General features: G+C 48.9%; 4 protein-coding genes across 5 annotated transcripts; 1 reads left to right on the top strand and 3 right to left on the bottom strand.

Annotated features, from left to right (window-relative positions):
* Positions 1 to 1,466: 1,466 nt before the first annotated feature.
* Positions 1,467 to 2,452, bottom strand: H257_16544 (hypothetical protein). Its single transcript, XM_009844998.1, has 2 exons — positions 1,693 to 2,452; positions 1,467 to 1,647 (listed from the first exon to the last, which is right to left on the bottom strand). The coding sequence occupies exons 1-2, from the start codon at positions 2,442 to 2,444 to the stop codon at positions 1,527 to 1,529; spliced, it is 873 nt and encodes a 290-aa protein (XP_009843300.1). The 5' UTR covers positions 2,445 to 2,452; the 3' UTR covers positions 1,467 to 1,526.
* A 1,704-nt stretch (positions 2,453 to 4,156) lies between these two features.
* Positions 4,157 to 5,932, bottom strand: H257_16543 (hypothetical protein; the record flags this gene model as incomplete). Its single annotated transcript, XM_009844997.1, has 1 exon — positions 4,157 to 5,932. One exon carries the CDS (start codon positions 5,930 to 5,932, stop codon positions 4,157 to 4,159), a length of 1,776 nt encoding a protein of 591 aa, XP_009843299.1.
* A 1,468-nt stretch (positions 5,933 to 7,400) lies between these two features.
* On the bottom strand, positions 7,401 to 8,549 carry H257_16542. Of its 2 annotated transcripts, XM_009844996.1 has the most exons (4): positions 8,042 to 8,549; positions 7,881 to 7,986; positions 7,689 to 7,818; positions 7,401 to 7,636 (listed from the first exon to the last, which is right to left on the bottom strand). In XM_009844996.1, the coding sequence occupies exons 1-4, from the start codon at positions 8,520 to 8,522 to the stop codon at positions 7,436 to 7,438; spliced, it is 918 nt and encodes a 305-aa protein (XP_009843298.1). In that variant the 5' UTR covers positions 8,523 to 8,549; the 3' UTR covers positions 7,401 to 7,435. The 2 variants fall into 2 exon arrangements, with proteins under 2 accessions (XP_009843298.1, XP_009843297.1); XM_009844995.1 differs by having other exon boundaries at positions 7,401 to 7,818.
* Positions 8,550 to 9,101: 552 nt separating this feature from the next.
* H257_16541 (dihydrolipoyl dehydrogenase) lies at positions 9,102 to 10,756 on the top strand. Its single transcript, XM_009844994.1, has one exon. The coding sequence runs from the start codon at positions 9,127 to 9,129 to the stop codon at positions 10,609 to 10,611; it is 1,485 nt and encodes a 494-aa protein (XP_009843296.1). The 5' UTR covers positions 9,102 to 9,126; the 3' UTR covers positions 10,612 to 10,756.
* The last annotated feature ends 614 nt before the right edge of the window (positions 10,757 to 11,370 follow it).

The raw sequence follows: 11,370 nt of genomic DNA, 5'->3' as shown, positions 1-11,370 counted from the left end.
CAGCCTTCCAAGGTACCACCAAATCGTACTTTATTGACACCATACAGCAATTTGGGTACAACTCGATAAGGCAAAATCATGGGTACTGATCCATAAGGTATACGGTAGTACTATTAATAACATATTTTTCAGATTCTACTATTTTTCAATACAAAGATCAAGTTTATATGAACCACTAGTATGTACTGTAAATGCACCAAAAGTCAAATCATGGATCTTGACTGAATCTCCTGTATCTTTTGGAACCATGCTTAAGCTTATATTTTGAAATGTAAAGCCGACTGGACGACGCCCTTACACCATTACATTCTTCGTACTGCATTTGAGATCCAGGAGTAGCATTTGACGGTAAGATGAGCAGAACGAGTTCCAACGAGTTGAAAAGTGCAAATTCATTGAATTTTGACCTGTATCTCTGTTTTGGATGTTAGATCCATCGGCGTTGCTGCGCATACTTTAGAATGCAAAGTTGCTCTATCTTATGCTTACACTGTACAAGTATAGCTCTGAGATCCATCAAAACACGGGCGATTGATATTGTATTTGCATAGGACTCGTCGTTCAAAGTTGTTAAATTTGTTGGTTCACTGAAAAAATGGATTACCTGAATCTCATCGGAGTTTCGAACCCACGAATTATTTAAAATAATTGATGTTCCGCTAGTGTTATACTACGTAGTATTACTAATACTACGTAGTACTATTATTAATAATAGTATTAACATGTATTAATACTTCGAAGTAAATAAATATAACTCGACGTTCCAGAAAGTACGACTATTAATAGTACTACTATCATTATCCGGATTTTTCAAACGTTCTTAAGGATGGCGACAACACTGCGACTGTCACAGTCTACTCAAACGTTACTGGATCGAATCAAACTCGTTCATTTGAGCCATCAGCAAAGGCTCGCGAACTCTCACGTGCTATTTCGGCCGGACGACAGACAGCTTTTAGAGGCGTAAGTTGTGTACCCTATGTAGGCACCAATCTGGGGCGTTGTTACTTCGTATCCTTCGTAATGAAGTACCAGTACAGTATGATTTACTTTTAACGTCAAATGACATTTCGTACATAACCTCTAAGGGTAAGCTTACAGTTAGTACTTCGTAGTACTACGTAGTAATACAGTACCTACTTACCGGTAGGTAGTAAGTACTACTGGAGTAATCTACTGTACCCGTTCGAGCTTTCGGCCAATGTGATGGGGCTTGGATTGTTCGACAACTTGCCCCTCTACAAATGTCGCTGTCAGTTTCGAATTTGCGAAGTGCCTCTCTCCTCAACTGTGTTCTGCTGTCGTTGCTGCTGGGGAATACAACAAATATTAAAGTAGGTTGGTTGACCGGTGTGGGCAGCGTGTAGTAGTTCAAGTGGGTTTCGGTAGTGCAGTGTAGCCATATTATTGTGGAAGACTTGCCTTCTCTTTTTCAAAGTACTCTGTTGTCGCTTCAAACATCCTCGTTCCAGCAAAAAGAATTCATTGAAATATGTTCCGAATACATCACACAAGCGTATGCCCCCTCACGCTAAACTTACTCCTTTGGCGACAAACAAGTCTGCGGTAGTATTGTCAACAGCCAACGCCAGGCAGTAGACCATGAAATCGACGTGATCCCTTGCCCAACCACGGGTTTTTCCTGTCCTACTTCGACATTGGGTCAAATAGCAGCACATGAACTCTACGTACGAGCGTATCGAGCGTTTCGAGCGTTTCGAGCGTAATAGGCCTTGGCGTGCGCTGGAAGGTCCACAATCACATGGATTTGTCGTCCGCTGGGCCCTTTCGTCGTCGTCTGTGAAGTGGAATTCGCTCAATTCATATTCCCCCTTCATCTCCGCCACGTCCGTCATCATTCGCTTGATTTCACTCGAGATCATACCCGCCTTCAACTTGGCCACACCAGGATTATTCGACCGGAGCCAGTAGGCGCCGTTAACCTTGGCGACGTACAACTTCAGCTCAGACCAATGAAATCGAAACTCCATGCACTTCATGATCGCCTGCTTCAGGTGCACGACGCAGTCGCGCTCATCGATCTTCATTGGCACGATGTCGTCGATCCCAACGATCGCGCATAATATCTTTACGCGATGAGCCCCGGCCACCAGCATGTGGATGTCGCCGACATTCAACTTCCCTTCAGGGAGGTTGAATGTGCTCAATAGAGCTCCTTCCTCCATCTTGTTGTCTTGAGTCATCAATTGCTTGATTCGACGAGGTATCTTGCCAGCTTTGAGCATCGGCACATCAGGGTCGGTCGCCTTGAGCCAGTTGCCGTCGCTTGACTGCGCCAGGAAAAGCGTGAATTCATGCAAATCACACTTAAACCCCATGTACTTCTTGATCGCAATCTTCAGATCGGTTACTCGCTGATTGCTTTCAATTCCATAGCCAAAGATATCCCCGTTGCCGATGACCGCACACTCGAACGCCTTCATCTCTCCAGTTGGTTTCCAATTCAAAAGTGTGAAAAAGAATCCAGAAAGTGAAAATTTGAACCAATCAGAGCCCGTCAAAATGTGGTGAAGTGCGATACAGTATTGCTCACGTTTGATTTCAAAATTCCTGTAATTTTTTCGTTAATGAACGACTTCTCACGATTTCCTTGTTCCCTACCGTACCATACTATTAATAGTATATTCCGCAGTTGTGAGTGACACCTTCTCCTCACACGGCCCTTGTCGTCTAGCTTGCAGTGGCCGCGCACAGTGTCAAGACAGGTGATAGATCTGCCATCGCATGATTGGTCGCGCCGACGCCGCAGCATGGATCTGAAATTTACTTGGTGCACGATATGGTCAAATATGGATTCGTTGACTTCCCCAGGTATGCCCATAATATTTTCAACCTTCATGGCGGTTTCTCCACCATGTAAATAGCCTAGTCCTTGCCTCAGTCCTCTTGTTATTACCTTCCTCATCATTCTGCGTGTACTCCGCCTTTCTCATCGAGCGACGCGAGGCCGTCTCCTCCTATTGCCTATAAGCTACTCCAATGTTCGCAGTGCGAGTTGACGTCGCTTTCATTGGCTTCTGTCTGGCGTTGGCAATGCTATCGTCCTCAGGGTCGATAGCATCTCCATTGTTGTTGAAGAAGGACGACTAGCGTTGACGATCACTCTATTTGCTGAACATGAACAATGTTTTTGATTGCTTGGACAATCGATGGGACAACAAGTCAAGCAAGTACAGTGTGTTATTAAAGAAGCCGAATTGAGGGACATGGGACTTCAATGGGGCGTCGTACACTATAGTTCACTTGTACGGATGGCAGTTGTTCGGCCATCATATTGACATCATTACACCTATACAAGCTCGTCGATTTCCACATAACTGTAAATTGATTTTGTGCAAACTTCATTAAAGTTGGTGGTGTTCGCTGCATGCATGATAGCCACAAACAGAACACGATAAAAATTGTAATCTCAAAGTCAGTGTTCATATTGATCTTATGACTAACTGCGAGTGAGGTTGCTTCACCGCTGTTAGGTGATTGTTGATGACATTGTAACTATGAGGGTGTCTAAACGTCTGACACACTCAGTTTGCTGCATATGTAGCAATATCACAACTTCCAAATGTCTGTGTTCGTCCATACTGTATGTCGTCAGAATTTGTAGAATGTCACAAGAATCAAATGTCCTCCCGTCACCGTGGTCAATGCGACACGTACACCGAGGTTGAAGTCAAACTTCATAAGCCATCAAGCCCGCCTCGCGCCGCTCGATGGGAAAGGCGGACACTGAATGACGAGGAAGGTAACGAGAGGACCGATACAGATGCAAGGATCTGTTACATAGATGCGTGCAGGTGGTTTAAATGCTCCAGAACGTTGAGGTTGTTGTGGGCATACCTGGGCGAAAACAATGAATTCATCGTTGACCACGTCATGCACCAAGGCTAACAACCGCTCCAAGCTAGGCGGCAAGAGCCATATGAGGACAAGTGTCTGTGTCGCGCATAACTGCGGAATATGTGGCAAAGAAGGAAGCAAAGAATTGGTACGAAAACACACTTTAACTGTTACTGTTGGTGCTTGCTGCTCAAGGCGTGCAGTACAGTATTAGCGCAGGACAGCTTCAAACAAGTGTTCGTCCTCAACGCTAGTCGTCCTTTTTCGACAACAATAGAGTCCTCAATGGCAAAAGCACTCATGACAGCCAAAGCCAGGTAGAAGGCGATGAAATCGACGTGACCGGTCGCCCCACGACGGGGTTTTCCAGCTCTACTTCAAAACTAGCGTAATGGGCCTTTGTATGCACTGGCAGGTCCACAAACACGTGGATGTCATCTCCGATGGACACTTCGTCGTCGACGAAGTAAAATTCGCTCAAGATGGATTCGGAGTCCATTTTGGCCTCGTCCGACATCAGTTGTTTGATTCCAGGGGGGATCTCTCCACACGTCAGCTCGATTGCATCGCGGTCACTCCGCTGGAGCCAGTCGCTGTCGTTCGTGTTCGTAACGTACCGCGTCAATTGAAACGCAGGAAATGGAAACTCCATGCGCTCCGCGATGGCTTTCTTCAGGTCCACGACGGTGTCGCGCTCGTCTTTCACAATTGCCACGCTGACGCCGCTTCCGACCACCACACACGATATCGCCATGTTGGAGGCCGTTTGGTGCGATTTCGGCACCGTCACCAACACATGTATGGTATCGATGTCGCCCCCTGCCGCGTAAACGACTTCGCCAGGGAAGTTGAAAGAATGAAGTGGCAAATGTAGCGCCATGAGTTGGCCACCTGCAGTCGTTATCGCTTTGATTCCACTTGGAATCTTGCCAGTCATCACGAGCTTCACGTCGGCATCGTGGATGGTGAGCCACGTGTTGTCCTTCTTCGCAACGTACAGGTTCAGGGAGGTCGCTGGAAATGCAAACTTCTGACTCTGGCGAATGGCGTACTGCAGGTCTTCCACCATCTTGTGATCGCGCATGTCGACGGAAAAGATTGTCCCGACCCCGACCACCGCACACGTCAACAATCGCTTGCGGACAGCTACCAACACGTGGATGTCGTTGCTGCCGTTATCGGGGAAGTTCAATGTGCGCAATCGAGTTGTGTTGTCCAGGGTGGTCACGTTTGTTATCAAGGACTTGATTCCACCAGGTGTATTTCCAGTCTTGAGCACCATTCCGTCGGGGTCGGCCACGCTCATGCTGTCACGGACCTTGAGGGTAAATAGTGTCCCAACTCCGATTGTCACACACGAAAGCGTCGCGCTGGAAGCGACTTCGCGGGCTGGCGGCACGGACACCACCAACACGTGCACGTCGTCGACGTCGCCGTCTTCTTCGTAGTACGCCACCTCGCCGGGGAAGTTGTAAGTACCTAGTCGTGTGCGCGGCTTCATCAGTTGGCCACCGGCAGTCGTGAACGTTGCCATTCCACTCGACTTGACCTTCTTCAGGTCGTTGATGGCGAGCCATTTGCTGCCCTTCTTCGCCACGTACAGGACCATGCAAGCCGCATGCAATGCAAAGTTTAGTCTCTCGCTGATTGCCTTCTGCAGGTCGAGGACAGTCTTGTAATCGAGCATGTCAATGTAGATGATTGTCCCGAGCCCGACCATCGCACACGTCAACCATCTCGTGCGGACAGCCACCAACACGTGGATGTCGTCGCTGTCGTTGCTGGGGAGGTCGAATGCACCCGATTCCATCGTTTGGTGCATCGCTTCGTTTTCTAACAGCGCTTTGACCTCGGCACCAACCTTGTCAGACCGCAGCATCTTGACTTCGGGATGCGTCGCCTTGATCCAGCTGGTGTCCTGCTTCGCCAGGTAGAGCGACAATTCATGCGGAGGACATGTACACCCCCATTTCTCCTTGATCGCATCCATGAGGTCGAATACTTGCTGGCCGTCTTCCAGTGTCACCCTAAAGACGGCCCCGTCCCGGATCGCCGCACATGTGAACGACTTCATCCCTTCAGCGCGTTGGTCAATTTCGACAGTGTGAAAACGAATAGAGACTGCGCAAGTTGGAACCAATCATATTACAGTAGTTGACAATGCATGTTGAAGTGCATTTCGCGCGCTTTTTAACATGCTAACATTACTAGTACTTGATAACATTGGTCCATTCGTTGCCACATTTCGCTCGTCATATTCGACACACACCCGATGCTTCTTCCCACAAGGCTTTGAACCCAGGCGTGCAGCTGCTGCTGTCCATCGTTACGAAGTTCACAGGACCTTGTTACCAAATCGTAGCGACACGCAACAACCCGTCATCGCATATACTAGTAACGTGTTATTTGATGTCAGCGACGGTACATAATATATGCTCGGCCACTTTCTTCTCGCTCCCTTCCTCAGCATTCAGCGAACGCTACGGCCCTCATGAGCAGAGTGGGGCGATCCACTTCAAATCTGCCGTTGACTTCTCAGCAACAGTGGACTGTCAAGACACTCACTGTGATTCGCCACGCACAGAATGACATCGGGCGTAGTCAAGTCATGATGGACATTTCAATATAGTTACTTGTGTAGCGTAACGTTAGTTGGACTTTGGAATTGATGAGGATCTATTTAGCCAAACCGATAACTCTGAACAATTGTACTGGCCTCAACGTTTTGGATGTACAGCTCGATGGGGAATATTGTACGTTAGACTGCCATCGATCCAAAGGTGGGACGACGTGGGCGAAGGAGTGGGCCGCGGAACAAGGCCATTTACACGGGGTCACCTATGCCAGGTCTTACGGAGAAGAATGGACATTTGGTTGATGTGACGTTCTTTCTCGCGCATCAGCCAAAGAAAACGCACCAAATGGGTCGTTGGTTGCCAATACTATCCAGCAATATTGCCTTGCTAACGTCGTCGTGTAACTCGCGCAGAACTCTGGGACGGAGGGGGTGAGTGACCAATATAGTCGCAGTTAGTGGTGTTGTCGTTTTACCCAAAATTTGGACTCTTGTGCTGATTCGCCAAATATACTGATCGATTCGTTGTACTACGTAGTACATTTGTATGTAGAATTTGTCGAAGGGAGTATTTGATTGGCCACTTGAATTGTGTTCTGGGTTTTAATTGGTCGTATATCGCTTGTCTGCCAATTTGGTGCTGCTCATTCGATTTCGAATCCATGTCTTTTCACCTGGGCCAAACTGGAATGATACCGGAGTAATCTTTATGCTTTGAGTGGTCCGATGAGTCGACAGAACGCTCGAGTTCTATTTGAGGTAACGTTGTATTTCTGTACGGAATGTATGGTAGATCGACACCGTGGTTCCATTCCGAATTCAACGCAGAGGGAACGCGACGATAGATTTATCGAGTGTAACGCTACCAGCGTTCCAATCACAATGCAACTACCTATTGTTGAACACCGCCTCCTCTTCATGTGTGAGCCAGCAAAGTCAATTAACAATACAAGCAATACTAATGTTAGTCGGAGTACAGTAGTAGTATTAGTATTACGTCGGTTACAACGTAGGTCGTTTGTGTTTTTTCACGTTTTCGCGCCCCTCAGTCGCCAGCCGTTTGTTTTTGCCCTTGTCGTTCATTCGTTTGGCCAAACTGGCCTTGCCTTCTTCGCCCTTGTTCCAGTACTGTCCGTTGGTCTGTCGAAAGCTTGCCTTGGGCGCGCCCGTGTCCAAATCAATCAGCACCATTCGATTCCCAATCTATCGATTTAGAATCGATACTAATGGGATCGTATACTAGTACGACTACTACCTTCATGCCGCTGCGCTTGGCAGCATTCACGGCGGACGCTTCGTCTGCAAACTCGACATACCCAAATCCCTTGAGTTTCTTGGTGTGGCCCCACATAGGAAGGCGGACGCTGACGATGACCCCACATGACCTACCACCACAAATTTCCATGTCAATGCATGTACGTAGGTAAAATGAACATTTGCTTATTACGCCAGTGCAGTTTTCACAGTGTCTTCGTCCACTTCGTAAGGCAATTGTTTGATGTACACGGTGCGGCAGCCCTTGGTCACTTTGACATGTTTGCGACTTTGTACCGCTAGAGACACGAAAAATCGATCAATAACTGACCTTGTGCAGAAGGAACCGTATACCTTGGTCGATGCCACGAGGGGTTTCTGCAGGTCGAACGGTCAGATACCGCTTCATCATGTACTTGCCATCGAGCTCCAACGCCTTGGAAACCGCCTTGTCCGAGTCAAAAACGACATGGGCGTACCCGCGAGGTTTGCCCGAGTCCTGGTATCGCGGCAGCCGGACTTCCTTGACGGTGCCGCAGTCGGCGAAATGTGTCACCAGTGCGCTCTCGTCGGCGTCGTACGAGATTCCTTCCACGTACACCGTGGCCTGGGTCTTGGCCGCCGCATCTTCTTCCAGTTGGGCCTTGTCGAGTGCCGACGAGTCGTCTGCACCTTCATCATCGTCTGAGCTAGATTCGTCGTCAGAGTTGATGGCCTCGGCAACCTTCGCCTTGGACGACGACGTCTGAGCTTTCTTGGAGGAGGGCGCGGCAGGCTGCTTGAAGAACGCCTGCTCGTCGCCGCTGCTGCCGCTGTCGGAGTCGGAGTCGCTCATGTTCAATATGCTCGATTGGATCGCCAGTCTATTAGCTATGGACCAATCAGCTCGTCGCATGGATTATTGGCGCATGGCAATCCATGGGTTTAATGCGTTTTATTGTTTTATCTGTAGTGGCTTGGGATGACATCTTCACTTTCAAGGGTTGAAGAAACTCAGCGATTGGATTGAGACGATCCTAAAGACAATAAACCTATATAAGCAAGCTTGCAAGCCGTCTGGTGAGGTTTTACATGTGCGTGAAATGATGAAATGGACGAAAACTGCATTTAGTTTGACGCTGGGATAAAACAATAAAACGCACTTCAAACTTGGTTTCACCTGTGTTTAACGTGTATTGACCTAATAATATAAATATAACCACAATTTGACGCGTTCTCCCCATGCTTTTATAAACACTTTCAGCCATTCGAAAACGTTTCGACATGTACTTTTTTGAACTATACGTTGCCAGATGGCGCAACGTTTCAGAAGGGGTACATTGTTTTAAATCAAAACACCATCATACATTTACCTAGATAATTTTGATCGCTCGGTGGCGTGAACACAATGTCAAGTGGCTGCAAGCACCGCATTGAGAGATTTTTCCCTGCCCTTCATCATGTTGGCCTTCCGCTCCCTTAACAAACTTCGCATGGCGCGCTCGTCCGCGGTGGCCTCTTTCAGCTCGTCTGCCACTGAGTACGACGTGGTCGTGGTGGGCGGCGGTCCTGGCGGGTACGTCGCGGCGATCAAGGCCGCGCAGTTGGGCTTGAAGACGGCGTGCATTGAATCCCGTGGGTCGTTGGGAGGCACTTGCTTGAACGTCGGGTGCATTCCTTCCAAGGCGTTGTTGCACGGCACGCACTTGTACCACTCGGCGCAACACAACTTTAAGAGCGTGGGCATCAAGGTGGACAACGTGAGCATCGACTTCGACCAGCTGATGAAGTCCAAGGACAAGACGGTCAAGATCCTCACCGGCGGGATCGAAGGGTTGTTCAAGAAGAACAAGGTCGACTATATCAAGGGCTACGGCAAGGTCGTGGCCAAGGGCCAAGTGAGCGTCGCGTTGAACGCCGGAGGCAACCAAACCGTCAACACCAAGAACATCCTCATTGCCACGGGCTCCGAAGTCACCCCGCTGCCTCCCGTCCCCGTTGACAACGAAGGCGGCAAGATCATCGACTCCACGGGCGCGTTGGCGTTGAAGCGCGTGCCCAAGCACTTGGTCGTGGTCGGCGGTGGCGTCATCGGTCTCGAAATGGGCTCAGTATACGGCCGTCTCGGGTCCAAGATCACTGTGGTCGAGTACGCCGACAAGATCTGCCCCACTATGGATCACGAAGTGACCAAGGAGTTCCAGAAGTTGCTCACCAAGCAAGGCATGACGTTCAAGCTGGGCCAAAAGGTCACTGCGTCCAAGGTCGACGGCGACGTGGTCACGCTGACGGTGGAGCCGGCGGCGGGCGGGGAAGCCACGACGATTGAAGCCGACTGCGTGCTGGTGGCCACGGGTCGCCGTCCGTTCACGGCAGGCTTGGGGCTCGAAGAAATGGGCATCCAAACCGACAAGTTTGGCCGCATCAAGGTCAACCTGAGCAACTTCCAGACAAATGTCGACGGCATCTTTGCGATCGGCGACGTGATTGAAGGCGCGATGCTGGCCCACAAGGCCGAAGAGGAGGGCATCGCGGTGGTCGAAACCATCGCCGGCAAGCACGGCCACGTCAACTACGACGCGATCCCTGGCGTCATCTACACGTTCCCCGAAGTGGCGAGTGTTGGCAAGACGGAGGAAGAGCTCAAGACCGCCAACGTCGCGTACAACGTGGGCAAGTTCCCTATGATGGCCAACTCTCGCGCCCGCGCCGTGGGCGAAACCGACGGGTTCGTCAAGGTGCTGGCTGCCAAGGACGACGACAAGATCCTCGGCATCCACATCATTGCGTCCAACGCAGGTGAAATGATCTCGGAAGGCGTGCTCGGGATCGAATACGGCGCGTCCGCCGAAGACATTGGGCGCACTTGCCACGCCCACCCGACGTTGAGTGAAGCGTTCAAAGAAGCATGCAATGCTGCGTACGACAAGCCCATCAACTTTTAAAACACGACAATAGGACAAGTGTGATGATGTTGATTGTGTGTGTGATGGTGACATTCACGACGACAATCACACCGGTACAGACTAGCTTCTGGTTCAAATACGTTTCGAAATAACGTGACGGATCTGTGATCTGCCGATTTTGAGCTCCATTTAATCCTCCATATCCGGCGAAGTTCAAATTATCTCGACGTAAAAGTTGCAGTGCCAAGCTCACTTTTTTTGGGGCTTTATATGATGCACGTCATCTAAAAACTTCCAACTGGCCAAATCGAAGAGTGGAGGTTTTATTATTTAACGTACAATTAATGTAGTTAAACCCAAAAACCAAAACGTTAACTGTATCTGTATATACCGAATTAATGCGTTTTATCACTGCAGTGGGAGGTTAAAGGTCCCAACTGCCTCCGGATATCACATACGGATAAGAGTCACATACAAAAATCAAGATACATCTCAGCGGCCACCCCTATGGCCAAATATCCACGCGCCCATGTAAAATACCACTAGGTTAAATATCTATTTCTGGACCAATTCATCACCAAATTTGAATATGAGACGTAGAAATCCAATCATATCAATTCTTGAATTCTATTGGGTAGTGCAGCTCGGCAAATCACCGATCTTTGGGCAAATCACAGATCCGTCACGTGTACGTACAGTATGTACTATTAATAGGATGCATCGCATACTAACTAGTATTCCAGTAATACTACTAACTGTAAGGGACAACCGCTGAACATTAAATTCCATTAACAAGTC

The sequence above is a fragment of the Aphanomyces astaci genome (genome assembly GCF_000520075.1).
Source record: "Aphanomyces astaci strain APO3 unplaced genomic scaffold supercont1.88, whole genome shotgun sequence".
NCBI lineage: Eukaryota > Oomycota > Saprolegniomycetes > Saprolegniales > Verrucalvaceae > Aphanomyces > Aphanomyces astaci.
The sequence above is the reverse complement of the archived record's forward strand: the minus strand, read 5'-3'. Positions and strand labels throughout refer to the sequence as shown.

Coding starts and splice junctions, on each gene's coding strand:
- H257_16542 (XM_009844996.1), bottom strand. CDS start 8,522: ATGAGCGACTCCGACTCCGACAGCGGCAGCAGCGGCGACGAGCAGGCG. Junction 7,987..8,041: donor CCCTCGTGGCATCGACCAAG/GTATACGGTTCC, acceptor TCGTGTCTCTAG/CGGTACAAAGTCGCAAACAT. Junction 7,637..7,688: donor CCAAGCGCAGCGGCATGAAG/GTAGTAGTCGTA, acceptor CTAAATCGATAG/ATTGGGAATCGAATGGTGCT.
- H257_16544 (XM_009844998.1), bottom strand. CDS start 2,444: ATGAAGGCGTTCGAGTGTGCGGTCATCGGCAACGGGGATATCTTTGGC. Junction 1,648..1,692: donor TCGAAACGCTCGATACGCTC/GTACGTAGAGTT, acceptor ATGTCGAAGTAG/GACAGGAAAAACCCGTGGTT.
- H257_16541 (XM_009844994.1), top strand. CDS start 9,127: ATGTTGGCCTTCCGCTCCCTTAACAAACTTCGCATGGCGCGCTCGTCC.